General features: G+C 44.9%; 1 protein-coding gene across 2 annotated transcripts in view; it reads left to right on the plus strand.

Annotated features, from left to right (window-relative positions):
• The window catches only part of AMOT (angiomotin), a 49,438-nt gene that overhangs the window by 6,497 nt on the left and 15,737 nt on the right, over positions 1–27,204 (plus strand). For both annotated transcript variants that reach the window (XM_041424327.1, XM_041424328.1), the window contains exons 2-7: positions 7,519–7,684; positions 9,071–9,989; positions 16,690–17,143; positions 18,562–18,706; positions 20,029–20,121; positions 22,620–22,765. In XM_041424327.1, the coding sequence (XP_041280261.1) occupies positions 9,118–9,989; positions 16,690–17,143; positions 18,562–18,706; positions 20,029–20,121; positions 22,620–22,765 (1,710 nt within the window). In that variant the 5' untranslated portion in view covers positions 7,519–7,684; positions 9,071–9,117. The remainder of the gene's footprint in view (positions 1–7,518; positions 7,685–9,070; positions 9,990–16,689; positions 17,144–18,561; positions 18,707–20,028; positions 20,122–22,619; positions 22,766–27,204) is intronic.

Consider the following 27,204-nt stretch of genomic DNA (forward strand, 5'->3'; position numbering starts at 1 on the left):
TGCTGTTCTAATTTGGGTGGTTCTGTGTTCAGCTGAAACAAATTTGATTGCTTCATACTGGGGCTAGCCTGTCTTGTTGTGGGGCTTGGGAAAATATATCTTCCTTGTTTTCCCATTGTCTTTTTGAAAAGCAACAAAGCTGAAACCTCCTCTGTATTTTTGGAGAGCCAGAACTTAAAGCCAGTGTGAGATGGCATCCCTGTCTGTGCTGGGGGGTTGGAACGAGATGGGTTTTAATGTTCCTTCCAACCCAAACCAGTCTGGGATCCTGGGATAGCCTGTGGAAGTGCACAAGGAGGTGGTAATCTGGAATTTTCTGGAGTCATCACAGCTGAGTGCTGATATTTCTGTTGGGTAAAAACAAATTTGGAACATTTTTTTACTGTAAATGATGAAGGTTGAAGAGACCAAGAGCCATTATGTAGCCTGTTCCACCCTTCCTTTGGGTAAGATCAGGGATCTGTGGAGAGCAGGCAGGAAAGAGCACTCCAAAGTTGCATGAGAAAGAGCAGCTTTTGCTCTCATCGAGTTGGGATTGGGTGTGGAGCACTTGGATCTTCTTTAAAAAAGAAAAAGTTATTAAAAAAAACTTAGCACCGCTGGGGGGAAGAGTGGATTTAGCATGTGCTGAAAGCCCAGTGGATTTCTGATTGGGGGAGCAGGGATGGCAATAGGAACTGTGTGTGGGACTCTGCTGCCCCATCCCCTGCTGCTCGGGGGGTTTGGAGGGAGCTTCCCTTCCATGGAGCAGTCTCAAAAGGCGGGGATGGACTGGGGGAGGCAAACTGCAGGGTGTGTTCCCCTGGGAGACCCAGGACAGCTTTTCCTGCCTGGAGAGGCTCTGGCACTGCATTCCTCAGGCAGGGGAGAGCTGAGTGCATTTCCTGCACAAGCCCTGCTGGCATTGACTGAGCTCTCGGGGGAGCAGGGAAGGTTAATCACCTTGGATTTGTGCTCCAGGAGCCGTGTGTTACCTCTGGTTTCTGTGCACTCAGTGAAGTTCATTTTGTTCATTAAGGCTCTAAATCTTTAAACTGTTTTTCTGCAGCTGCTGAGGATCCTTTGCAGAAATATCTTCTCCAGCTGTAGAAAACCCTCAGAGGGTTCCTCTGCCTTCTGCTTGCACGAGTCCTGGGGTGCCAACATCCCCAATCCATTTAGGCAGGATCTGTGCTTGCTACAGAAAATCTTCCTAGCAGTGATGAAGTTTCTATTAGCAAGGCAGAAGTCGTGCTGGTGTGGTTTATACGAGGTTTCCTAAGCAATACACCTAAAACCAATTATTTCCTACTGTAACTGCATCTGTTTTAGAGTGGTTGCTGGAATACTCACATTGAAAGAAATCAATTCCCTGAGTGACATAGTTGTGGCAACAAAAAACATCAGTATAGGCCAAGACTTAGCCAGTCACCACTTTGCTAAAAGGAATGGAGTAATATCTTCCTCCCAGTGTGGTGGTGAGGCTCAATTAATCATCTTATAGGTAATTAAAGGTTTTTTACAAGGTGCACATGAAAAGCCCAGGTGGTTGTGATAAAAGAATAACACCAAAACCACTTTTATAGCATCCTTGCTGTCTAAAAGTGCAGTGGGCTGGATCTTCTGTAGGGTTTTAGTTTTAATTCATATTTTTAACCCATGGTACCCACTGAGATCTCTCAGTGGTGTTGGGCTGTCCCAGTACTGCACTGGGTTTGTGCCCTTCCTTGGGTCACAGCATCTCTGGCTCATAACTGGCAATTTACCTGTATTTTAGCTGTTTCTTTTTCTACAGGAAACAAAAAGCAGATCTGAGACCAAGGGAGGGGGCATTCCTGCCTGCTTTCTGGATTCTGTGGTTAGTCCCTTTAAATTCTGTGAAACAGCTTTCTGAAATAAGAAGAGCTCCTCCATATGGGGGCTTAAAATAGTTTAAATTGTGGTATTGCTAGAAAAAGCCAGAAAATTCCATGCTAAAGTTAGGCCATAGTGGTTGTTTTCTTCTCTGCATCCTCCTCCACCTACGTTTTTTTATTTGTGTCAACTTATGATATAAATTTTCAGGATGTCACAACTGACATATGAGGAAAAACTACTTTAAGGTGGCACAAAATGGATATTATCTCTTTGAGGATCATATTTCCATTGTTTTCAGGACTGGTTAAGCTTTTCACTTTGAATTTTGACTTTATTTTTAACGTAGATGGTGATTCCAATCTTTTTTTTTTTTTTTTAATCTCAGCAGCAATTAAAAGAGTCTGATGCTATCTGTAGGGACAAATGATGCACTGTCAACATTTTGCTCCCTTCTGATAATGCACACGAAACTGGTTTGCGTGTTTGAAGATTACATTTTACTCTCACATGGTTTTCATTATCTGAGAGCCCCGAGGAGAGGCCTGGACTAAATCAGGGAAGGAATGGAGAAACCACACAATGCAATGAAACTGGTGCTGAGGCATAGTTGGGATAGTTGTGGGACAGGGGCTGCTGACGACAGAAGCAGGGCGCTGCCTGAGTGCCAGCAGCAGCCAGAAGTGGAGCATTCTCAAAACACAAAACAAAGCTTGATGCTGAATTAAAACTGCAGCTTGGGCTTGCAGCAATTCCCCAGTTCTGCAGGGATAATGACTGGAAATCGCTGAAGTTTGAGGCAGATGAATCTTGCTTGCTATGTGCTGGGAGGCAGCCCTCTGGAATGAGACCTGGTGTGGCTGAAGCTGCGTGAGCTTGAGCTGATTTTAGCAAGGAGACATCTAAAAGGTGAGATCTTGCCTTTCTGGAGTTGGTAGCAGAGCTTCCATTGCCTGTGCTGGAATTTGTGTTTCATTAATTATGCAGAAATGTGTGTACCTGCCCCTAAAGGGTTGTGGCTGTGCAGATGTGTGAGCAGTGTTAGATAGTGCTGCGTAACAGTTGAAGTAATTGAGTGGTGTGATGTCTTCATGTAGAAATATTCTCAATACAAACAGCTGGTTTTCCTCTTAGACTGGTATATTTGGAATAAATTGTCCTGCTCCTGTCACTTTTAAAATTTTGGGGAGGAATTTGAAATCCCAAAGCATTCTTTTCAAAGTGCTTAAAAGACACTACACATTCCTATTTATACTGGGCTTTGTAAGTGTTTATTCTTTTTTTCTTTTATAATATAAAGCCTAAATTATGTTGGTGAAGATTATAGGAACTTCCCTGTGAAGAAATTGATACTTTTTAGTGAGGGGAGCAGTAATTCAAAGGTCAAGTAAGGTCTTGTCAGTTTTTTCCTTTGAGATGTAATTTAGAGGGGTTCTTCCCATGTTGATGTCTTGACTTACTTATCTCCAGCCAGACCAAGCAACTTGCTGCCTTTTCTTCAGGCCTGCCAGGCTTCCCTGTGCCTGGTGCCAGTGGCACAAGTGTTTGAGGGGCAGGATTAGGGACAGTCTAATCCTTGCTCAGGTGGACTCAGTTTGGCAGGGAGAGTTGTTAAAACCGAGACCAGTCTTTGGTTGTTCTCCTGGCCTTTCATTGCTGTAGCACGATGATCTAATACAATGGGTATGCATCTTATTTGCCCCCCTGCGGGTGACATTGTTCTTGTTTTTCGTTAAAAGAAGGAAGTTTTTCTTGTTTGCCCGGTGACTCTGCCCTTCTGGAATGAAGATGAGTAATGCTGGCAGCACTCCATGCACCTGCTCGGTGCCACCCTCCGGGATCACCTGAGCCACGGGCAGCAGATGGAGGCAGGCAGGGCCGGGAGGGTTGAGTGGGAGCTGGGGAGGTGTTTATGGTTGGAGTCTGGAACCTCCTCCTGGTTAGGAGCAGGTGCTAAAGCGCTCTCACAACGCTGGGGCTTGTTGAGTGCTGCCTTGCAGGTCTGGGTGTTGGCGCCAGACGTTGGGAACCTTTATTCTCCAGGACTAGCCTGGTGTGTATTCTCTCCCTTCTCCTCCTCCTCCTCGGCGAGGACTGGAAGGAAGCAAAGAGCATTCAGTGATAACCTCCACTATTCACTAAATAATTTGGGACCTTGCCTCTGAGCCCCTGATGCTCCCAGTCACTCCAGAGTGAGCCTTGGTGCAGAACAGCCATGGTTCCAGTGACACAGGTTGAGTGAATTCTGCAGGATCAGGGATCACCCTGCTGGGGTTTGCGTGGGCCATGGAGCAGCAGAGTGTTTCCATTACCCAGGGGTGACTCAGCATGGGAGTATTGCCCAGGGACCTCACAGCTGGTCCTTTCCACTGTTTCCTGTCCCCTCCTCTATTACAGAGTGCAGGTCTGTCTGAAGAAAGCCCAGCACCTAAAAACCAGCTGAAAACTTAATCTACCTGGTAGCATCCCATCCCCTGCTGCCAGCCAGGATGGGCAGTATCACGAGCGCATCCTCTAAGAAACCACAGAATTGCTTTACAGAATTTGCTGCTGGAGTTGGAAGTCTGACACTGGGTTGTTTCAGGTGTGAGTGACACAAAACTTAGGGGTAAAAATGAAAGTCCTTAACTGTAGTGCAGCCCTGATGAGATGGTGAACCTGTTCCCATCCCACCTGATGTGTAAGCTAATTAGCTCCTTGGCTAAGCAGTAATTCTGGGCAAGTATGCACAGGCTGTCCTCACAGGGACTCTTGCATTCCTCTTTGTTTCACAAGCTAAAGAAAGATGCTTCTCTTTGCTTGTGAGGTTATTATTGCTCCATGCAGGTTAATTGAGCTATAGCATTAGAGCCACTCATCAAACAGTGGTGAGTTGCTCACTTGTCTAAGCTTGTTTATTTTTATAATGCTGGAAAATATTTGCATGCTGTACAGAAATGTGCTGCTTTGGTTCCCTACAGCCTGGCAGTATTATCATTTTAAATTCTTCATTAATCTTCCTTCCTCACGAGGGACTGGCAAGGTTCCTGTGCATAATTACATGATGTTTAAGTCAGAAGCCTCAGCTACTGAGGTTTTTACACAATGCCCTGCAAACATGAGGCTTTTCTTCCTTAAATAGTACCTACACTACCCCCATTTTGTGCCCATTCTTTATCTCAGCATGGTGAAGCATTATTTGCAATTCCTGTGTTCTACCAGTTCTAGGTTCTGATGTTTCCTCCAGAGTTTTTCCCTCAAATTACCAGCAGTAATTTCAGAGCAGAGTTTAGAATGAGGTGTAAGATGATAGAGCTGCAATGCTTGGGAGCAAATTGCAAAATTGATTCAGCCTGGGAAATCTCACTGTGGTTGCTTGGATGAGATTTGATCTAAACCTGAATTTTCCACTGGAAAAGGTGTTTCTAGGCTTTGTGGCTATGGAGAGTGCACCATTCAATCCATACAGTTTGGCAGAGTTGTTGGCAGTCTGATTTGAACCTCAATCCTAATAGATGTAGGCTAAACCCCTAAATATGTCTGTTTAAAGTATCTAAAGAACCTTCCTAATTTCCTTCCAGCTCCATCATGACAACTTTTCCCAGTGCATCTCACTAATTTCCATCTTTGGCACAGTGAAAACTGAAATTGCTGGAAGAGCCTGACAAAAAGTAGAGTTTGGTGTCCAAATAAATAACACATGGGCTTCAGCACCGATTGTACTGTTCATTTTTGTGTTTTGTTAATAGAAAAGTTAACTCACTGATTCTGCCAGGAGTTTTCAGCCTGCTCAGAAAGCAGATTCCAGGAATGCTGCCACCCAAGTTAGTTGCACAAGATTTTCTTTGTTAATTAAAAATAATGGGATAAAACTGGAAAAAATAGGCTACCAGTTGGTATTTAAAGAAAGCGGATTTGTTGGCCAGAATATCTTCATATTGTATCTCAGCCCACCTTTTGCTTTGGGTTTCCAGGTTGATTTTTAGTTTACACCCACACTAAAATTAGTAGTATTCAGGTCCAGCAAATGTTTTCAGTGTGAACTGTGCCCTCCCTCCATCAGCTCAGCAGAATGAGCTGGTAGTGTTGAGGAGTGAAACTCTGTGTGTGAAATGGTTCCTGGAGCATTTGCAGGAGTTAAACATGCACAGATTGGATTTGTCTGTTGAAAAAAATCTTTAAGGCAGAGAGGCAGTATCTCAAGCTGGATTGTATCTTTGTATTAAAAAAATAAACAATCCCCCCCCCCCCCCCCCCCATCAAGTTTTTTCCAGTTGAGACAAAAGAAATCTTTGGGTGGAAAGGCAGCATCATATTGCATAATAAAAGCCTTTTTATACTCTAATAAAAAGGGTTGCTCAGGGCAGCTTGGTTTAAAAAAAATTATAGAAAGAAGAGTCAGTGATGATTCTGGTGAGGGGGATGAGGAATCCTTAACTTCTGTTGTGCAACACTGGGAAAAGAGGTTAGAAATTGCTCTGGTTATCTGCTATCTTTAATGGCTGGTTTAAAGGTTCTTTACTGCATATTTGCTGGCAGCTGTTTTCAATATATCCCTCTCGAGCTAAGTCACCAGTTAAGAATTTGACATTAGCTGCTTTTTTCAACCACCATCTTGAAGTACCACACCACACAACACTGCCTTGTTCTCTCCTTAGATATTGTTCATGTGCCTTGAAATTGCTGTTGACACCTCAAGTATTTAACTTGCAGATCTGAGATAGTTTTTGTTGGGTGTGGATTTGTGCCGTAATAAGTCAGAGACAGAAGTATCCATGTCTGCATTCCTTCACTACATCTGTTCACTTTATTTTTTGCAACATTCCAGGAAATTAAGTTAAATTATACGTATCAATGAATATTTTTAGTTTTGCTAGTTCTGTTTTCATTGCCTTTCCTTAAAGTATGAACACACTGAGTGCACAAATATGTTACACATCTTTTGCATTGCTTGCCTTTTTCTTTAGGACACTTTCAGTAACTACTTCTTGTAACATGCTTCTTGTAACATTCTTCTAAATACACATTGTTCTGTATTCTCCTGCTTCTCCTCTCAATGGTTAAAGTTTCTTTAATGCTTCATATTCTGAAGGAAAAAAGTAACGTAATTAAAGAGTGTTTTGGGAATTAGAGCTGTGCTCTGCAATGTATTTCTGGCATAAGCTTTTGTCGGTGTCCTTTTCTTCCCTGACTTTCCAGTCTGTAAAATAAAGCTAATATTCACAAACTGATCATTCTCACAGTCATTTCTGAGGCACAGTGTGTTGAAGTTTATCAAGCATTTCACTGTGTCACCATCCAGCAGAGGATTTCTGCTGACACAGTTTGAAATACTCAGCACCACTGGCAAAGGAGCCATAAGCACAGGGCATCCTCATCTGTGCTGCAGCTTTCATTCTGAGCAAAAAATAAAACAACGGAGTTAAAGAATTAGCGGGTTTTAATCACTGTTTCACTTGGAGGCACAGATGGGACAAAGCATTACTTGGCAACATTTAATCTTGGAGCAGAAATAGTCATGATTACAGCAGCAGCTGGAGTAGATTGCTGGGGACACGGGGGTTCATTCATCCTAAAGGGATCAAAATTGTTGGGCTCTGGGAGAAAACAAGAAGTTACAAAAGGAAAATCTGAAGTATGGGCCGAGGTTTATTATTTTGAGGGTCTCTTCTACTGATTAAATGAGGTTTTCAATGCTTTCCTCAGAGTTATTTTGGGAGCGAGGAGAGTATCAAGTGATCTGGCCTGCTGAAGAGGAGCCTGAAGCCATCTCTGAGCAGAGATCTTGGGTTTGCAGGAGGAAGGCTGAGTGTGTCCCCCCATGTGGCAGAACTGCTCCTCCTTACCAGGGAACTCCAAGTGAAGGACAAAGGTATGTGCCACTTCAAACAGCATTTCAAAGGAGGCACATTCCAGGTCAGCTAACAGGGCCTGAATTCCTGCCCTGGTGGGCAGCCTGGAATGAGGTGGATTTTAACTTTCTCTTCATTAAGATTTGCAGAAGGCTTTTGTGTGCCCAGTGGGAGTCCTTGTGTTGCAGGGTTGGCTGGTCTGAGGGAGCAAACGGGGAGGTTGTGGAGATGCAGCACAAAGCAGACCCTTCAGGCCTCCTGGTTCTGCTACAGAACAAACTGTTTGGGAGCAAGTTACCTTCTTCTAAGGGACAGTGTAATACAGCAAAAAGGTGACAAAAGAAAATGCTAGAACACCACGTGTTCTGCTGTCAGGCAGAGACGCAGCTTGGCCAGCGAGTGAGGCTCACTCTATATTCTGAGCTGTTCTAGCTCAAAAGTAGCTCTGCTTTCAGTTACATGTCTCAAAGGTATCATTAATTTTTGATATTTCAACTCAGGCAAGGCCAATGGGCCTGAGTTTCCATGACACACTCCTGACTCCACTGGGAGACTGAGCAAAATGTAATTGCTGTTGGTCACTGGCTTAATCTGTGCTTAGGATGTGCCTGACATTGGCTCTTTGTGTTTCTCTCATTGGGACTCAGTGTTTTTTCCTGCCACTCAGAGGTCTTTTTCTGTTCCTTAGATCAGAAAACTCTTTTTCCTCCCCTTGCATTTGCATGCATTCCGCTGAGGATATTTAGATGTGTGAGGATTTGGTTGCCTTTGTATAGCAGGAAGTTCCTGAGTCCTCACTTGCACCGTGCCTGGGGTTTTCTGCAGCAGGGAGAAGAGGTGCTGATCTCACTCTGGGCATTTCATAACTCTGAAAACCTGCTGGCTAACTAGGTATTCATGAATTGCTTTATCCGAGCCGAGAGATTTCTTTACTTCTTTTGAACCATATGCTATCTCAATGGGCCTCTTTTTTGTTTTTTCCTTTCCCTTAAAACTGACAAGTTGCTGATTTCACACTTCCATCCTTGTCTGCCTACAAATATGGGAAGTGTATTTCACTGTTGGTAACTCCAACTATAAAGCAAACAGGTTTCAGGCATTTTTACCATCATCCTGTGAATTCCACGTCTCCTTCAGATGCTGTCTGAGGTATTTGGCACGCATCCCTACGGCTTGCAGTGGATTGATTTGCCTATAAACTTTCAAGTCACCTTTCATCACCTTTCTGAGGCTTTGCCCCCCGGGCATGCACGTCCTTCTTAGGTCTCCATGGGCCTTGATGACCCCCATTGTTATGGGAACCTTTGGTAATCTAACCTGCTTTTTTTCCGTATTTCAAGCCTTTGCTCCTGAATATCTCTCCCTCAATCCACTCAGGCGCTAATAACCGTGTCTCCTTTCCTTAGGTCAAGGGCAGCTTTTACATTCCACCCAAAAGGCACCACAGTTTGAGATGAGGAATTCAGAAGAGCAAGCAGCTACGACAGTTTTACAGCGCCTGCTGCAGGAGCAGCTCCGATACGGGAACCCAAATGACAACCGCAACCTTCTCGCCTTACACCAGCAAGCCACAGGGAATGCCCCCCCTTTCAGCAGCACCGGCAGCCCGGCCTCTCAGAACGAAGGGCTGAGCTCCCAGGACCACCAGCTCGTGACTCATGCTGCCCGCCAGGAGCCCCAGGGCCAGGAGATACAGGTGGACAACAGCATCATGGAGAAGCAGCTCTCGCCGCGGCTCCAGAACAGCGAGGACCTCCCGACCTACGAGGAGGCCAAGGTGCAGTCGCAGTATTTCCGGGGCCAGCCGCACGCCAGCGTCGGGGCCGCCTTCTACGTCACGGGCGTCACCAACCAGAAGATGAGGACTGAGGGGCGGCCCACGGTGCAGCGGGTGAGCCCGGGGAAGGTGCACCAGGACGAAGGACTGAAGGACCTCAAGCAAGGCCACGTGCGCTCCCTGAGCGAGAGGCTGATGCAGCTGTCCCTGGCCACCAGCGGGGTCAAGGCCCACGCGCCCGTCACGAGCGCGCCGCTCTCCCCGCTGTCCCCGCTCTCTCCCCAGCAGTCCAGCGACCCTTACAAAAATTCTGGCTCCAATGAGTTCTACAAGAACTCGGTGCAGCCCCCTTCCCAGCCCAGCATGAAAGGAATGGAGCAGCGGGGGCCTCCCCCAGAGTACCCTTACAAAAACGTGTCCACCCCGTCTATGAACTGCAAACCTCAGGACTCGGGGCATTTCTATAGTGACCATCGCATGAGCCAGCAGGGAAGATCTGATGGGCCTATGATGAGGTATCAGCATCCCCCTGAGTATGGCTCAGTCAGGTAAGAGAGACCTTAAAACAAGCCCTGTGACAGCCATGTAGGGAATGACAATATAAAACAGTCCATCACCTTCGCTCATGAGGCAGGTTTTCCTTCAGCAAAGACCCCATCTTCATTGTGCGAGATGACATGTTGTGTTCAGCTGCAGACTGTCTGGAAGGTCTGTTACCTGCTTCAGTAGCTGACTAGAGAGGCCTGATGCTTTTTTACAAAGAAAAAAAAAAAAAAAAGAGATCCAAGACAAGGCAACTTGATTTTATGGTATGGGGAAGTTCAATGCTGAGGCTCCAAAGCCTCACAAAAGCTTTGCTACAAAAGCCAAAGTTATGGCGTGATTCATTGTAGAAACTTGCAGTTACTTATTGCAAGACTTAAATTGTTCATTAATTACATCTGCCAGACAAAAGATTTTTCTTAAAACTGCATCAAATAGGAAAGGAGAAAGTGAATGAAAGCGATAATGATGCAGGTAGCACAAATCACCTCTGAGCTTCCTGTAGAGTTTTTAGAATTTTATTTTCAGTGGACTGAAGTGTAGGAGATGAAAATGGAACATGCTTTGTGCCTCATCCCAGGCTTGCTTGTTCAGCTTTTGCTCATTTTTCTTGCATCATTTGAAAATTCAGCCTGTTCTGGTTCCCTCTAGATAAGGAGCTGGATTTGGCTTGAGCCAAACGCTGATGTTCATGTGGGAGGATGAAGTTTTGTTAAGGTGGGCTAAAACCCCAGCTTCACTTTACCTGTTCCCATGCCATCTCATCTCTGCCTGACAGCCAGGTCGGATCTTGTGTAATGATTTTGCCCTCATTTTGAAGCTAAAAGGGTAATTCAGAGGAGCAATGGGAGGATGTAAATGGAGAGGTCTCTGTGAATTTGTGTTTGCACATTTTCAGGGGAGCATGGAGAAACCAGTCAGTATTTGGGAGCAGAGTCTGAGCTTTAGGGAGTTTGAATCTGCTCAGAACCTTCCTAACCCTATGAGGAGCTATTTTCAGAGTTTGTCCACCATTGTTTGTGATCTGAAATGACTTCAGCAGCATACAAGCCTGATGAAAAGGCCCTTTGATCTGGCTAAATAAATAATAAAGAGGCCAGGAAAAGGGGAAGTAAAGGGTTTAGGGGGGGTAATGATTGTAGAAGCTCGTTGCAAATGTTTTTGCAAATTCAAACGCCTCAAACCTCTGTGCACACGGGACAGGGAAACAGCTCCTCGCTGGTTCTGCTGCATCAGAAATACTCCTTATATTATATGCAGTGAGATGTAGCCTGCTTGCTGTTCAAGGGAGAGGTATTTGAAAACACGCCAACAGTCAGCTCCTCTAGACAGGGTGATTTTTGTCTGTATTGGATGGATCCTGGCTGCTTTGAAAGAACATGGTGGGGGGAAGGAGGGGGAGGAGAAAGGTTCAGCTGGCAAGGTTTCCAGTAGGGGAAGCAACTGAAATTTGTCTTCAAAGCATTGGGAATCTAATGAGGTTACTTTTTAACCTAAATAGCTGCACAGAGGAGAGGTTTCCTTTGCAGGCAAATGCTGGAGCAGTAGAACAATTGCAAGACTAATCCATAAATTACAGAGCAGCGTAGCAGAGGAAGGGAGCGAGTCCTCTATTCCCCTCCCTCTCCCAGATGCTGTAAGAGAAACTGTCATTTAGACAAGAAACCTTCTGTGTTGCTAAAGGTGCAGCTGGGTGATGGTGTGGGGATTTTAAAGGCAAACAGCTCCGGGGAGAGCTTTTGCCTAGCACCGGGAGCGTCCTTGCAGTCTCCAGCTTTCCTGCACGTCGGCTCGGCCTTTATCGGGATTCATTTGGATTGGTAAATTGTGTGCATTTTTTGAATTGTGCGTCAAGGAAACAAAGCCCCTTCTCTCTGCTCCCGAAGCCACACCCTTTTCTGCGGGTTTTTCCCCTCATTGTTCGGGGGAATTTGAGGGTGACCTAATGATGCGGTTAAATAAAACTCGTTGAGCAAGATAAACATTGGGGAATTCACAGCATTCTCATGCTTCACCCTCCCCAGTCTGGGAAAGGAATGGGCTGTGTGGTAAGTTTAAACCAGTCTGCAAACAGTTTGCCTCACCTGCTCCTGGGCGGTGTAAGTTTGGGAACAGTGTATGTTGGTAATGATGTTGGTTTAATGTAAATACCGGGCATGCCGGAGGCATCTCTGCTGTTATTTGGAAATTATAAAGAAAGTTTAGAAGATGGTTGGTCACATGTGAAGCTCCAGAACTGGGTTCTCTCCCTGATACTTCAACTGCACTTTAGCATTGGTTGTGAAAACAACTCTCCAGTCTAAGAGCAGAGCACGGGTGCTCTTTGGCCTGGGGCTGCAAGGGCTCCTGTGGCAGCGCAGCGAGGGCTGGGGCAGGTTTGGGTGCAGAGGAGGCTCCTGCCTGATGCATTTTTAGATGCAGAGGAAACCCCTGTCTGATGCATTTTTGGGTGCAGAGGAAGCTCCTGCCTGATGCAGGTTTGGGTGCAGAGGAGGCTCCTGCCCGATGCATTTTTGGGTGCAGAGGAAGCTCCTGCCTGATGCAGGTTTGGGTGCAGATGAAACCCCCGTCTATTGCATTTTTAGGTGCAGAGGAAGCTCCTGTCTGATGCATTTTTGGGTGCAGAGGAAGCTCCTGTCTGTTGCATTTTTAGGTGCAGAGGAAGCTCCTGTCTGATGCATTTTTGGGTGCAGAGGAAGCTCCTTGTCTCTCTGATTCAAGCGCCATCCTCTGTCTGAAGCCCAAGTGACTGAGCTCCTGCTGTGGTGATTAATCCCATCGACTTCACAGAAAGTTTTTGAGAGGGAGGTCTGCAGAATTTGTCCCATAATTAGTAAATCACTCTGTGCACTGCGTTCCCCTCAGCAGCATCAAAGTGGGGGCTAATCAGGTGTGACTGGGCAGCAGAACAAAAATTCCTGGGTTTGATTTCGGCTGTGTAATGGAGTGGAGCCTGCTCCCTCCCGCGGGCAGCATTTCCTGGTTTGTGCGGGAGCGGAACTGGAGCTTCTTGAACATGAAACAGGCAGGAGAAGCTGGGAAGGCATTAGAAAAAACCTTAACGAGCCAGAGACCTTTCCTGGTCCCTTTCCTGGTCCCTTTCCTGGTCCCTGCTGCCGTCCCCACTGTGCTGCTCTGGCACAAGCCTTGTGTGTGACCTCTGTCCTGGCAGCCTGAGCGCCCATGGCTGCAGAGCTGCCCTCGCTCCCTGCCTCTGCCTTCCTGCCCCAAAAGCTGAGCTGACCCTGGTGCTTGCAAAGCCATAAATCCAGGTTTGTACTTGGCCTGTGTGGAGGATTCCTCTGGTCCGTGCCAGACAGCAAAAATTCCTGCATGCTGCACAGAGAAGTGGCCCTTAAAGTTAGCTTTCAAACCCAAACACTTGTGGGGGTAATTGCTCTGAATTTTGTTTTCCTCCTGCGTTTGGTTTATTCAGGTCTCTGTGACACTGAGGCAAATGGAAGGAGATTGTGTAATTTTGTTGTGTATGTGTTTTGAGAGTCTGCATTTTTTCTGAGGTGGTTGGTTCAGATAAAATTGTGATTACTATTGCAGGGTTACCTGAGGACTCATTCTCTCATGGAGGGAATTTTCTGCTACCATTTTATCAGCAATACTGTTAAGTGACACAAATAGTCATTTTTACCTTTACATTTTGCAGTGTAGCATAAAAATCTTGAAAAATCCAAATTGTGTTCATTTACCTTTCTGACTCTCTCAACCAAAATTGCTTTACCAGAGAAATAAATTCTTCTTTTCTCTTGCTAATATAAAGAAATCCTAGAGCCAGGTATTTTTTACCCACAAAATGTATGTAAGTATTTTATAACACAAAATTGTAGGTAGTGGGAATGCCAAAAAGTTATTTGAATGTGTATGCAAAAGTTTGTATGCAAGATCTTAAAAAGTCTGGTGTCACTGTGAGGTTACTAGGATTTTTAAATATAATTTTTTAAAAGATGATATTTTTAAAATATCATTTTTAGGATGTATTAACCCAGCTGTGCTGTCTCGTTCTGCTGGGAATATAAATGCATTTGTGACATTTTGGAAGCCCTAATGGTGTTGGTAATGCCACAGAACTAGAGGCTCCAAGCTCTCATGTTCTAGCTTGAGCCCACAAGATTGGTATAATTTCAAGATTGAGAGGCTTTGGATGTGAGTGCCAAGATACTGGAATTCTTGGAAATGTATCCTGTTTAGAAATACTTAGCCATGATTTCCTAGAGTTGTTCTTTACAATAGGTTTAAAAAAAAAAAGGATCATTACAAGGCATGTCACTTCCACTGGCCCTTCAGAATTAAAGTGCTGCTGTTGTGTTTCTTTGGCCATCATTTTGTTCATCTCATTGGTGCTTAGGATGGCAGGGTTCTGCCACTGGGTCTCTGTTGATAGAATAACAAGATGGTTTTAGTCAAATAGCTCACATTGTTAACATTGGCATCTAAATTATCCTCATGAGGCTTTTAAGATTAAACTCGCTGACACCAGTCTCCCTGAGTAACTGCTCCAGGTTGTTTTCAGACTGGAAAAGAGTGTTTTGTAGGTTGAAAATTGGTTTTTTGCACCCATGAGGCAGACTGGCAGTGCATTTCTTTTTGATCTAACTCTGTAGGTCATCACAGATGAAATGTCACAGCAAGGTTATTCCCTAATTGATTATAACATCAAAGCAGAGCTGTGGTGATAGGTAAAGAATAAACTCAAGGAGATGAGTGTTTTTTGAGGATACAAAGTTTTAACTCTGCACACAACTGTGTGAGCTAAGAAAGCAGCTGGAAACCACCTGAGAAACCAGGTGACCTTGAGCATGGCCTGTGATGGTTTTGCCTCATTCTTCATTATGAGAACTGGCAAATTAAGTTAATGAAATCAGTGCAACAATAAGTAGAGCTGCCCCCCTGGGAGGAGAAGAACCAAGTTGCTGCTACTAAACGGAACATTCCTGAGGAAATTAATTGCACATCACTCTTCTGCATGACCCCTGAAATCCTCATGCTGCAAATGATAATTTCTGGGGAGATACAGCTCCTGAAATGATGCTGTTGGCAGGAACCACAGTCACCTGAATGTGAGAAGGAGAGAAGCAGTAGCTAGAGCAATGATTCTTTGTTTTTTTCTTAGTTAACAAAGGCTAGATTTGTTTCCCCATTAAGGAATTTGAGCGGGAGCTTGGAGGTTTCTCTGCAGGGAAGCAGAGCAATGAGACATGAAGGGCATGATGCTGAAATAGTGAACTCTGTGCTGGGCTGAGAGCTGAACTCCCCTGCGCTGCTGCCAGATGTGAGTAATGCCCAGATGTGAGTGGTGGGTACCCGGAGTGATTCCTTCTTTCCTGGAGAGCAGGAAGGATGGTGCTGAGTGTTTGCACTTGGGCTCAGAGGCATTTTATGTAACCCTTTAATTCCCAGCTCAGCTTCCTTCTCACTGCTGTGAGTTCCTCCAAGGCTCCTCTTGCTGTGGGAATGCTGTGAGCTGCCTTGTCCATCCTCTGCAGGGCAGGAGTCCCTCCTGGGAGCACAGGCGGCCAGGGGGGTGTTCTGTAGCAGCTCTGGCCAGGTGGAACAAGTGTGTGCTTTTCCAGCTGCAGGCTGAAGTGCATCCCAAAGGGTGGGAATTTTGTCAGAGCAGCAGGAGTGTTTCAGGACACGAGGAGCTGCCAGGCTGGGTCTGCTCTGGCCTGAGCTCCACGCTCAAGAAGAGACTGGCTGCAGCATGGAGAGGGAGGGACTTCAACTGTTAGAATAAAGAACATTCAGAGAAGTTAAAGGTTGAATGTTTTTGGAGGAGAAAGCAAATCCTGCCTCCTGAGGTCATCCAAGCATGATAAATCCACACAATCTTCTCAGGGAGATTTCTTAGTTGGCTAATGCAGCAGGAGTTGAGCTGGGGATCTCCAGAGCCTGGGAAATGTGAGAGGGTGTAGCTTGAATTCAGTTCTGTGGTGGGCTCAGGCATGTTATTGATTGTTAGATGTGTCTCTGATAGCCTGCAGAGATTATTGTCAGGAGCAGTAAACACACCTACTGCATAGGACAGGGCAGATTGGAATGAAATGCTGCTTCTGATTCTTAGGTTGGTTTTCATATCCTTTATTTGACGCATTTAACCAGGCTGCAGTTTATTGATTGATATTTCAGAAAGCTCAGATCAGTGGTGCTGGAATACTAGCATCAAGATTACACAATGCTTTTAACTATCCTGGTTTGCATAAGAAAATTGTTTTCTCAATGACAGGTGGAACATTTAAGGCCAGAACAAAAGAGCCTGTTCCTAGCAGTCCTTAGTTGAGCAGTCCTGGCTTGCAGAAGAAAATTAATTGTTTTCTCAATGACAGGTGGCACATTTAAGGCCAGAACAAAAGAGCCTGTTCCTAGCAGTCCTTAGTTGAGCAGTTTTAGTCACAAAGTGTGGAGAAAAGTTAGGAAAATAATTTTGGCCAGTAGTTGTTGATGCACTTTCTCTTAGTGCTTCTGTAAAGAAAATAGTCTCAAGAGGAAACACCTTTGTGGCCTTAGAATCAATTTTCTGCTAAAGATTTGATTTTGAAATGCTTTTTAAAAGCAGACTTCTAAAATGGAAGAAAGCCTCACCTGAGTTTTTTGTATGGGAAAACCTCTGCACAGGAGCTACACCCCTTGTCCCTGGGTTTGTGCACCTTCCTCTGCATGACTGTGATGGAGCCTGTGCTCTCTGTTTTCCAGGCAGAACCCAGATGTGCAGCTGCAGTTACAACAGAGACCACCTCACCACCACAGCCCAACTTCTTCCTTGACGTCCCTGGGATCTTTGACTTTGCTCCAGTCTCCACCGCCCTCTAGGCTGTCCCCTTCCCAGCACCAGCAACCTCTGACTCCCAGCCAGGCAGATCCTGCCATTCTGCCACGGACCCAGCAGCCTTTCTTGTCCAACCCAGTCCATCAGGGAGATCTGTACCGACTATGCCAGCCCTTCCTGGGCCCACAGCAGCAGCAGGGCGACTCCTACTCCATGATGCCCCGGGCCCAGCAGATCCCTTCCCCCTACCAGCAGATGCAAGTGGATCCTTTTGCCATCGTGTCCAGGGCCCAGCAAATGGTGGAAATCTTGTCGGAGGAGAACCGGTCCCTCCGGCAGGAGCTGGATGGGTGCTATGAGAAAGTGGCCCGGCTGCAGAAGGTGGGTGGTTGTGGAATTCAGGCATTCTCCTGTCTCTGGTCTAGCCCCTAATTGAATCATTTGACCTGAAAGTGTTGGATTCCTTTGCTGAAGGGATTGATGATGTGCTTTAGAGTCTTTCGTATGCAGATTGATTAGTCTGTGTCCTGTGCCTTCGGGCATTAGCTTAACTTTGGCAGAAGATGGAATCAAAGCCTTCAATTTTCTGCTAACAGTTCATTGACCATGCTCAGAAGCACATCCTCCTCAGCTGCTGGAGAGGCTCACTGCTTGGCTTGCATGGCTAAGTTAAGGCTTGTCCAGGATAGCAGCAAGTTTCATTTTCCCAAAAAGACTTCAGAGCTGCAGGAAGGGCCTGCTTGGGGTGGCATGAGGCCACAGCCGGTCAAGGAGGCACAGGGGACATTGCTGCAAAACTGGTTGGCACCACAGTGTGCAGGGCAAGTAGTGCTGCTATGGCTACACTAAAGACATTTGGACTGCAGGACTGGGACTAACACTCCTTTTGTCCTTTTCTCAACACCACACAATTTCCATGAAAACTTAATGTCTTGATTTGGACCCAGCTATTTGCCACCTTTGGCTTTATGGAACAAGCAGAATAAATGATGCTAAGACGTTTAAAAGGAAGTACCCCAGTGAGACCCATCATTAATGTGCATGTGTGGAGGTATTTTCATGCTGCCTCATGGAAATAACTTCTTGATGACCAGTGGTTTAAAGCTGGGCAGCAGGTCAGCTTTGCTTTTGCCTTGCAGCTGTGGAAAGGTTGATGCTGCTTAGCAATTTAGGACTGTGTGGGCCTTGCTGTGCTTTTTGCACTGAGCAGTGTTTGGGGCCAGAAAAATGTGTGGCTGCTTGTCTTTGAGTTCAGGTGACCAGTGTGGCTTTCCACACTCATTATTCCCTATGTCACCTCTTACCAGGGATATGTGTTTGTTTAGTTGTATTTTTTTGGAATTTTTCTGGCCAGGAAATACTTGAGAGAATTGTTTGACAGCTTCCTGATAATGACAGAAAGATACAAATGCACTTCCCTCCACCTCCCTGTTGATCACTTGCTATAGACAGTGTTGATGAGGTTTGCTGTGGTGTGGATCCACACTTCCATAGCAAATTATGCCCAGCAAGGAGAGTTAGGAGAGAACCTCCTGCTCTGGATGATCAGAGAAGCCTTACACTGAAGGATAAAGCATATCCTAAAAGGAAGGATAAAGCATATTGTATTGCAAAATTATTCAGCCACTGGTATTCTTTCCATAGAGGGATGCATCATGGACCTGAGACTTTCTTTTACTTAATGTATAAGTGTAGGTTTCCCTCAATAAAGAACACTTGAGACAAAGTAATCTCCTGTCTGAGACAATGGAATTTGTTAGTGAAAAAATAGTAAGTGCTTGTTTTCACTTCCACTGCAGCTGGAAACAGAAATTCAGCAAGTTTCAGAGGCCTACAAAAACCTGGAGAAATCATCCTCTAAGAGGGATGCCCTGGAAAAAGCCATGAGAAACAAACTGGAAGGAGAAATTCGTAGGCTTCATGATTTCAACAGGGATCTAAGAGGTAAATGAAGTAAAACTTCTGTTCTTCAGTGCTGGGGATTTTTGTTGTTACGCTTACTTGCAGAGTTTTGCCGCAGAATTCGGTGTCTGACACGGCTGGAATATGACAGGATACTCAGGTGCATTCAGTAGTCAGAGATTTTAAGCACTTGCTGGAGGAATGGAAAAGAGAGGTTTAGGGGAGGGCTGTAGTCTTTCATTTCCAGCCTGTTTCTCATTGACAAGAAACATGTGATAAGCCAAATACCATAAACCAGATGCAAGCCTGGAATTCTCTCATGTCTTATATCCCAGAGACAATTTGTACAATTTGTTCAGTTTACATGAATGGAAAGAGGTTTTGCTGACTGCCTAATCCCACACCAGGCACGTTCACTTTATTTCCTGTCCAGTGACCCTTTTTGCACTGACATACAAACTGCAGAGTGTCTGTTCTTCCTGAAGGTCTTGTCATTCCTTATCAATGTAGGCATCTGGTTTTTTGGATCTCCCTTCCTTTTGCAGAGTGAGATGTTATTGATGTCTGGTTCTTGCTAAGAGGCTGAGGCAGCCCCACGGCTGGCAGCAGAGTGGTGTTGAGTGGTATTTGACCTCACTGGGGGGAAAAGTTTAAGCATTAGTTTGAAAGGTGGAAATCATCTGCAATTTGAGATTTTTGAAGGTGCACAAACAGTTGTTTAAACTGGAAGTTTAATTTTTTTAAGGAAGCCTTCTGATTGTCCTGCATGCTCTCACTGCCTCATGTCTTTTACTAAGACTCCCAGAAATTGTTTTGCATTCAGGGAGTAGAGCCATACATTTCCCAGTACTGTACACAAAGGCCTGCATTAAATAATCTTATTCATAATAAAATACAGCATAAACATTTCATTCTAATTTTCACAGACTGATACAGTTTTCTAGCAGCTTGGAGCAGCAGAGCCGTCAAGCTGTTTTGAGGGTTTTACACTATTCCCTCAAGTCAGGTAATTGGACAACAGTAATTTAATCTCCTGTTAAGATTTAGTGGAGAGTTATAAGAGATCTTTTAATTGCATGGTGGGATTTATTTGTGTGGAAAAAATAAAGGTATAAATTGAAAAAATAAACTTCTGTGTTATAAATGTTTAAAATAATTTCTTTGGAACTTTAACCTGTTTTGTCTCATTGAGTGTATTTCCTTAAGGACATAATTAAAAACATTTCAAAAGTGAGAGCCAGCTTATGATAGGCTGTAGAATTAGCAGATCCATTCCCCCAACATCAGGAATGCCCTGAGAAAATGTAACTTAATGCTTGAAAGTTGTTAATTATTTCTTTTGCTTTTACTGAATTTTTTTGCAGAACGCATGGAGACAGCCAACAAGCAGCTGGCAGAGAAGGAGTTTGAGGGGTCTGAAGACAATCGGAAAACCATCTCCCAGCTCTTTGCACAAAGTGAGTTTCACAGCCATTGTGGGTCAGTGGAAAGCTCCAGTCACCTGGGAGGGAGGACAGTGCAGCAGGTTAATGTGCAGCACAGAAACCACGGCAGTGGCAGCCCAAAGCTGGCAGTGCAGAAAGGAGGAGGGATCCAAGAATTCCTTTTCTGTCAGTATCTAAAGTCCATCTGATGGGATTTTTTAGAGATACTGGAGCATAGGTAATTTTCAGTTAAACCATAAAATTAGTGTTTGCCCCATAATTTACATATTTTATCCATCTGTTTTATTCCTTGAAAGCTTGAAATTAATCCTTCCCCAGGCCTACAGGAGTCCTGGCATGAGTTAAGGCCAGGAGAGGAGCCTGGTAGGTCTCCTATCTCGTTCCTCTTTAATTTGCCACTGCCCTATCCTGTTCAGTAAAAATAAAGGGGATGAACACTCCTGCAGTCTGCTGGGCTGGGTGAGGGTCAGGAATTCTATCCACAGCAGTGGATTTATCACAAGGCAAACCAAAATGACGGGTGTGAAATGCTGCTTTTCCTTTGTTCTGAAATGTCTTGAGGCCGACGGCGTCGGGCCAACTTTTCTCTCATCCCACTTTGTGCTCCACCCTTCTGACAATGCTCACTTTTCTCCAATTGTTATATAAAAAGGTAGTGCAATAAAATTGCAAAACAGAGATTTTCTGTGGTGTAATAGACACTGCAGCTACCCTGTAACCAGATTCTGGTGTCCCTCTCTTGTGTCATCTTTAGCTTATTCCTTGTGGTTTGCCTTGCAAGCAAATGGCTGTCAGGGAGTGAATTCCAAACTCCTGGTGGTACTGGGGAAGTGTGGGAGTTTAGTCTCTCCTTCTGCTGGTGGACACTGAGCTTCATAGGAGCACACAGAAATTGGGGAGGTCAAAGCTGTGGGGATGAACATGGAAGCCACAGTCCTGCATTTAATCAGTCCCAGCATTTCTAGGGGTGCTGCAGGACTTGTCAAGTGAAGCAGTTCTCATGTGGAGAAAAGTGTGCAACAAAACCTCCAAAAGCCTCTCTGCAAGCATTTCCAGATTAACAAACAGCCTGGTAGCACTGACTGATACCTGCTGGCATAATGCCACCCTGTCTCAGTGCAGCTCAGTCTCTGCAGTACAGTGTAATGTGCTCACACTGGCAGCAACTCATTCCTGGGTGGAGGAGAATGCTGGGAAAAGATGGGCAAAAAAAACCCATCATGTGATGACATTTGTCCTCATGTCCTGGGCTGGCTCTGGGTTTGCTCTGCAGAGCTCTGGGTGCTGTTGGTGGACAGGTTTGTTTTGCAACCTGTGTGTGGGCTGTGTTGATTCCCTGGCAGAAGGGAATCTTTAGCTACTCTGTGTTGCTAAAGCTTTGCTCCTGGCTCTTTGCTGGCAGAAGAAAGGGAGTAATTGTGGTCCTGTAAATATAGTTATGCACATGCTTGCACAAATGGGCCTGTGTACTCCATATGCAGTCTGTCCTAACACCCAGCACCTCGTTCCTGTTTTTCAAGCCTTCCACTCCTTGTCCTCATTCCTTTGTCGTGGGATATTGGTTTCTGGAATGCAGTTTCTCTGGTGTCATCAGTGCTGGGTGTAGATCACTCCAGGGAGTATTCTGTGGTTGTGTATGCAGCAAGTGTGGGTTAATGTTATCTTTGGAGCTGGTTGGCTTGAGCTGGGAATGGCAACATACACAGAGGACATCAGCTCTGTGTTGTGGCTTTGCCTTACACCCTTTGGTAATTTCTCCAGTCTCCAATTATTTTTATCCTATCTATTTTTTTATGAATGCAGTGCCCTGTTCCTGCAACACTCAGCATTGCTGTGCCAGCTCTTCCTGGAGAGCAGCAGAAAAGGATGAGCTGCTGTGTTTGGGGTGGCAGGTCTGCTCTGAGAAGGGACAGAACAGATGTATCTGCCTCACTTCAGGCCCAGGGGATCATTTTTACAGGCAGTAGAGGAAGACTGAGGAGTTCTTACTGCTGATTTGTTTTCTGACTCCTCTGAAGGTATTGCTGGTGGTTCCTCTGAGAAAGAGCAGAATCCCCTTCCAGTCTGGAGCCAGTGTGGAAAAAAGGAACACAAGTTTTTCAGGAACACCAGTCTGCTATCTCTCTCCCCAGCCCAAGATATTAAAATTACTCAGTTTGTTTTCCACTCTGAAAGCCCAGAGGTGAAGAGGTGCCAAGTTTCACTAACCATCTGCATAATCACAGCAAATTACCTGAGTAACTGTACTGAGTGATGCACCTTCTGTTCCTTCTCACTATCTTTGTGGCACATTGTTGCTTGAAGGTACCATACTTGTTTTTCAGGATTACAGGTCCTTCTCTTCCTTGAAAGCCATGTCCTTTTCTTTTCCCTCTTAGCACTAGCTTTGCATTCTCTTTCTTGTGAGAAGTCCCAGTGCAATCTTCCCTTCACCTCCGGAGTGAAAGGCTCCTGAAAACTGGGCAGAGACGAGTGCTGTGCATTGATAACTATCACTTTTTTATTTGTAGACAAGGAAACACAGAGGGAAAAAGAGAAACTGGAAATAGAGCTGGCTGCTGCCCGCTCCACCAACGAGGACCAGCGGAGACACATCGAGATCCGAGACCAGGCCTTGAACAACGCTCAGGCCAAGGTGGTGAAACTGGAGGAGGAGGTAAGAATGCTGAGAAAGAGGAGTCAGGGTAGCTTGCATTCCAGCAAAAGTGGCTGTGGGAATGAGTTTGTCTTGTGGAAGTTATAAGGAAATCTGCTTTCTTCAAAGCTGTTTCTATCGGCTTAGCTTTGTGTTGACTAGCTAAACAGATAAGCCACAAATCTCTATTTTCTTGGAAATGCTTTTGTCTTAGCAGCCATATTTTGTTTTCTTTTTGTTTCAACTTGTAAAAGTGGGCTGGAAGTGGAATCTCAGCCCTGGAAACCTGCTGAACTTGGCAGAAATTCAGATCTGGATGGACTTTCAAGTAATATCAGATGAATGTGGCTTGTCCCTTTGCCAGGTGTGGGGACAGTGCAGATATGGTATGTGCCCAGCATTTGTAATAAGCTGGGCATGACCTTAGTTGTTTTCTCTCCCTTTCCTCCCAAGAGGGGATAATGCATTTGAGCTGCTTAGCTGGACAGCTTTCACAGCAGTTTCTTTTGTAGCCTTGTCCCTGCCACTCGTGGCTCTCACCTTTGTCCCTTCTGTGTCACGGTGTCCGTCCTTTCCTCCTGCCTTCTGCTCTCCTCGCAAAGGCCCCATTTCCCACTCCAGCCTCTACTTCCTTTACTCCTACTCTTCCTCCATGGAGAGTCTCAGGAGGAAATCTCCTGACCAAGCACACTTCCTCACTGCAGATTTGTTCTCCAACCCTGCCATTTCCCTGGCTACCAGCACTCAGCGTCACCCTCAGCTGGGCACTGTGCCTATGTCCACCCGAATTTTGATGCTTTCAGAGACATTCCTCAAACCCTCCCCTTGTCTGCTTTTAGTTCTCTCTCCCTTCAGGATCCCATTGTGTCAACACAGGAGGAATATCAAATACTAGGTGAATATCCTTCTCTCCCTGGTACAGGTGTAGCTCATTTCTGAGTTTTAGCCTGCTCTTCTCTGAGCTCTGGATTTGCCTCAATAGCCCTCCCCTGGCCTGGTGTCCTTAATTTTTGTCCTTCCTTTAATCTCTTCATGGAAGCCTTCTCTCAGTCCCTCTGGATCTCCCCTGGACCTGCTCTGCTCATTCAGGATGTTCTTCTGGGTTTACTGCTCTCATAACCTCTTTTAGCCTGGCGTGGCTGACTTGCCCTTACTCAGGGGAGAGGGATCATTACGTTATAGGGTAATTTACATCTGACATGGCTCTCTTTGGCTCTCAAACTATTCTCTCATTGATTCTGCAATATATTGGAGCTCTTTGGCTTTCATTCAAATTTCAGCACCTTATCTAAAAGTCTGATGGCTCAGTAACTCCAAGTACATGGGACATCCTTGTGGTTTCCCTGGAAAATGCTTGGAGTCAATGTGGATCAGGTGCTCTGATCAGCTGGGCCAGTACACACAGCACTTGGCTGGGTTGAACCTCTATGTAGGCACTCTTTTTGTCTCCCTCACAGTAAAGTTGAAGCCTTGAGGGGTAATAATAATTGTATATTTTATTTTCAAAAGACTAAAGACTGCTCTTGTTTCACTAGAAGAACTGGGTTCAGTGCTGTGGCAAAGTATTTCTGCCTAGGTAGCATAGTGAAATAGGAAGTCACTCTGGCTAAATCGCATGATAGCTTAAAAAGCACACATAGGCTGATCCAGAGTGAAATGATCTGCATGAGGCCTTGGTCACATGCATCCAACCTTTGCTCGAATCCCAGGGTGTGCAGGAAGTGCCACCCTTCCTGCTGTAGATAAATATGGAAGCTTCTCAGTGAGGGAGCAGGAATTAACTCTGCTTTTTCCTAGAGGTGAGAGAGAATAAGGGGAAACAAATGGTAAAGAGTCACTTTTGCAGGTTTCCCAAATCACTTTTAAATGAAATACTTAGGATTATAACGCATTTGTTGCCTCATTAGTGTTGAACTGTGGAAAGTTCTCCAATCCCCAGGCTGTTTGGTTACTCTGAAAAGCAGCCAAGGAGCTGCTCAGAGCTCAGGGCACCTTTAGAAGGGGCTGGGAACACCATTCTGAGTTAGTGGCATTCAGTGGCCAAGAGATATGAACAATTAGTGGGTTATTTCTTTATTCTGGCCAGGTTAATCTGAGTGACTGGTCCCTGTAAGTGTCAGGAATTTCCAAACTGGTCCTGCAGCAGAGGGTGGAGTTTCTTAGGCTCAGGTTTGGCAGCTGCTCTGGCTCAGGGCCTGAGTGGGGGGATGCATATTTCACTTGTAGCCTCCTATAATGTAAGTTTTCACCTTTTCTTTTTACCCTTTCCATTTTGACTTCCTATTAAGCAGAATAACCTTGCCCTGTGTGCACTAGATCCTTTATAAAAAGAATATTTCCATTCTAGGGAGGGCTATAAGCCATATATGACTGTAGCTGAATTTAAATGTTGCATTGGAATTGGAGCTTTAGATTCCTTTCAAAACCCTTGGCTTGAATTGCCAGTCTGGACAAAATCTGTAAAATCTAGACACTTGTCTACACCTGTGGAGCTTTGAGGGTTTTTATATATACTGGATTTTAGCATCCAAGTTAGAGTGAAAGGAGAGATAATGGGATGCTAAATGTGATGGAGAAAGGAGTGATCTTGGAGATACTGAAGTACAGTGTGAAGCAGTTGGATGCAAAAGTAGACATTCACAGAATGCTTCTCCTGTTAGCAGGGGTGAATTTGGCTCTTCAAATTTAGAACAAGCTGCCATTAAAGGTTTTGATAATGTGGGGTTTATTTCTGCAAAGTGCAAAATAGGGTGAGTGATCATAAATATTTAAAGCAAACTTAAATGTGTCTGAACAGAATTGCTAAGTATGTATATGTTTTATATATAATATTTAAACTTTACTACTTCTCTACTCTCCATAAAGATACACAGTTATTAACCCATAACCCCTATTTTCACTTCTCTATTTTTGTTCTTCCCTTTAGTAAATGTTCCACAGTTTTACATAAATCAGCAGCCTACTAAAATTGTTTCTAGTCAAGTATTGGTCTGTGGTTTCTAAAATGAAAACTTCAGATTATTTTCATTACATGTAATACATTTGACATAAATTGAACATATTTGAGGTAAAATGTATTTTAGCTTAAAAATGTATATCACAGTCAGAAAGAGTTAGTGATAATATTTGGAGCTAAAGCAATGAAAAGATCTCATTTTGGAGCATTTGTGAGGGTCTCAAGTGGGATGGCAGCAGGGTTGTGGCTGCTCACACAGGATTTAACCCCATCTGCTCACATGCACCTTGACAGCCTGGAGCAGATGGAGCAGCTGAGCTGGGCTTTGCTTTGGGCCAGGGCCAGAACTGCTGGCTTTGCAGAAAGGACCATCCTGACCCACCTGACTCTGAGTAAATGCTGACTTGCTGCCAGTCCTTACCAGGCTTGGAATGTTGCAGGAGGGAGTTTGGTGCCAAATACTTTATCTAACCACAACTGCTGAGCGTGGAGGCTACAAGTGCTACTGGTTTTACTTTTTTTTTTCCCCTCAAACTTGGTCATTTCTGCTTACCCTATTTAACTTATACCATGGAAGACCGCACTTCAACTTAAGAAAAGTTTGTGGGCTTTTTATAGTAGTGTAACTTGTACTCCTTTGCTCCACTGCTTTACAAATGACTTTTTTACCAAGTTCCTCAAGGAGACAGCTTTGAAGAATAATGACAACCACCAGGAAGATAAAAATATCTGCTCTTTGCCATTCTCACACACACACACACACCTTGCAGTGGGAAGAGGAGACAGACGGCCTCTCTAATGGGTAGAAACTGGGGGATAAGGCAGGGAACAAGTTTGAATGAAATATCTTTTCTAAAATTGCTTGTGTTTAGAAGTTCTAAGATACTTCAGCCATCACAATTCCACATGAAGCAGATACCAGCTGAGATAGTGTTCATTTCTCACTGTTCTGTTGTGCAGAGAAAAAAATGCTCTTTTCCTGATAACACTGAGGGTTCTGTCTGGGGGGAAATGCAAAAATACATTTCCCAATGACATCTATTGTACTTTTTATGCTGTGCCTGAGATGCTTTCAGAACAGAGCTCTGGCTTGCAGGGAGGAGACCCAAAGAGAGCTGGCTGCTTGATGCCTGCTCTGGTTTTTTCCAGTCACTTCCCTGGGTCTATAAAAAGATATTCCTGGTCTCCACAGCTTTGTTTCACATAGACTCTGACAGCTACCTAATACTCCTTTCAGGAAAGAGTTGCTTCTAAAAGGGACAATTTTTGGATGGCTTGTCACTCCTGGATGGATTGGGTGCCGAGGAGTCTGTTTTCTCTGTTTTCCCTGTAACTGGTTCTATCTAATGAGCTGCATTCTTGTGACAGAACTGCCTTTTTATTACCATGTCACTGCCTCACATGTTCTGCCTGTTAGTGATTTTCCAGCGGTGGCTTTGAGAGTTAGAATTTTATTTTAACACAAACAAACGGGGCGACGACATTGTGACATTGCCATGCCACA

Source organism: Onychostruthus taczanowskii, unplaced genomic scaffold (genome assembly GCF_017590055.1).
Source record: "Onychostruthus taczanowskii isolate IOZ18803 unplaced genomic scaffold, ASM1759005v1 scaffold81, whole genome shotgun sequence".
Taxonomy (NCBI): Eukaryota; Metazoa; Chordata; class Aves; order Passeriformes; family Passeridae; genus Onychostruthus; species Onychostruthus taczanowskii.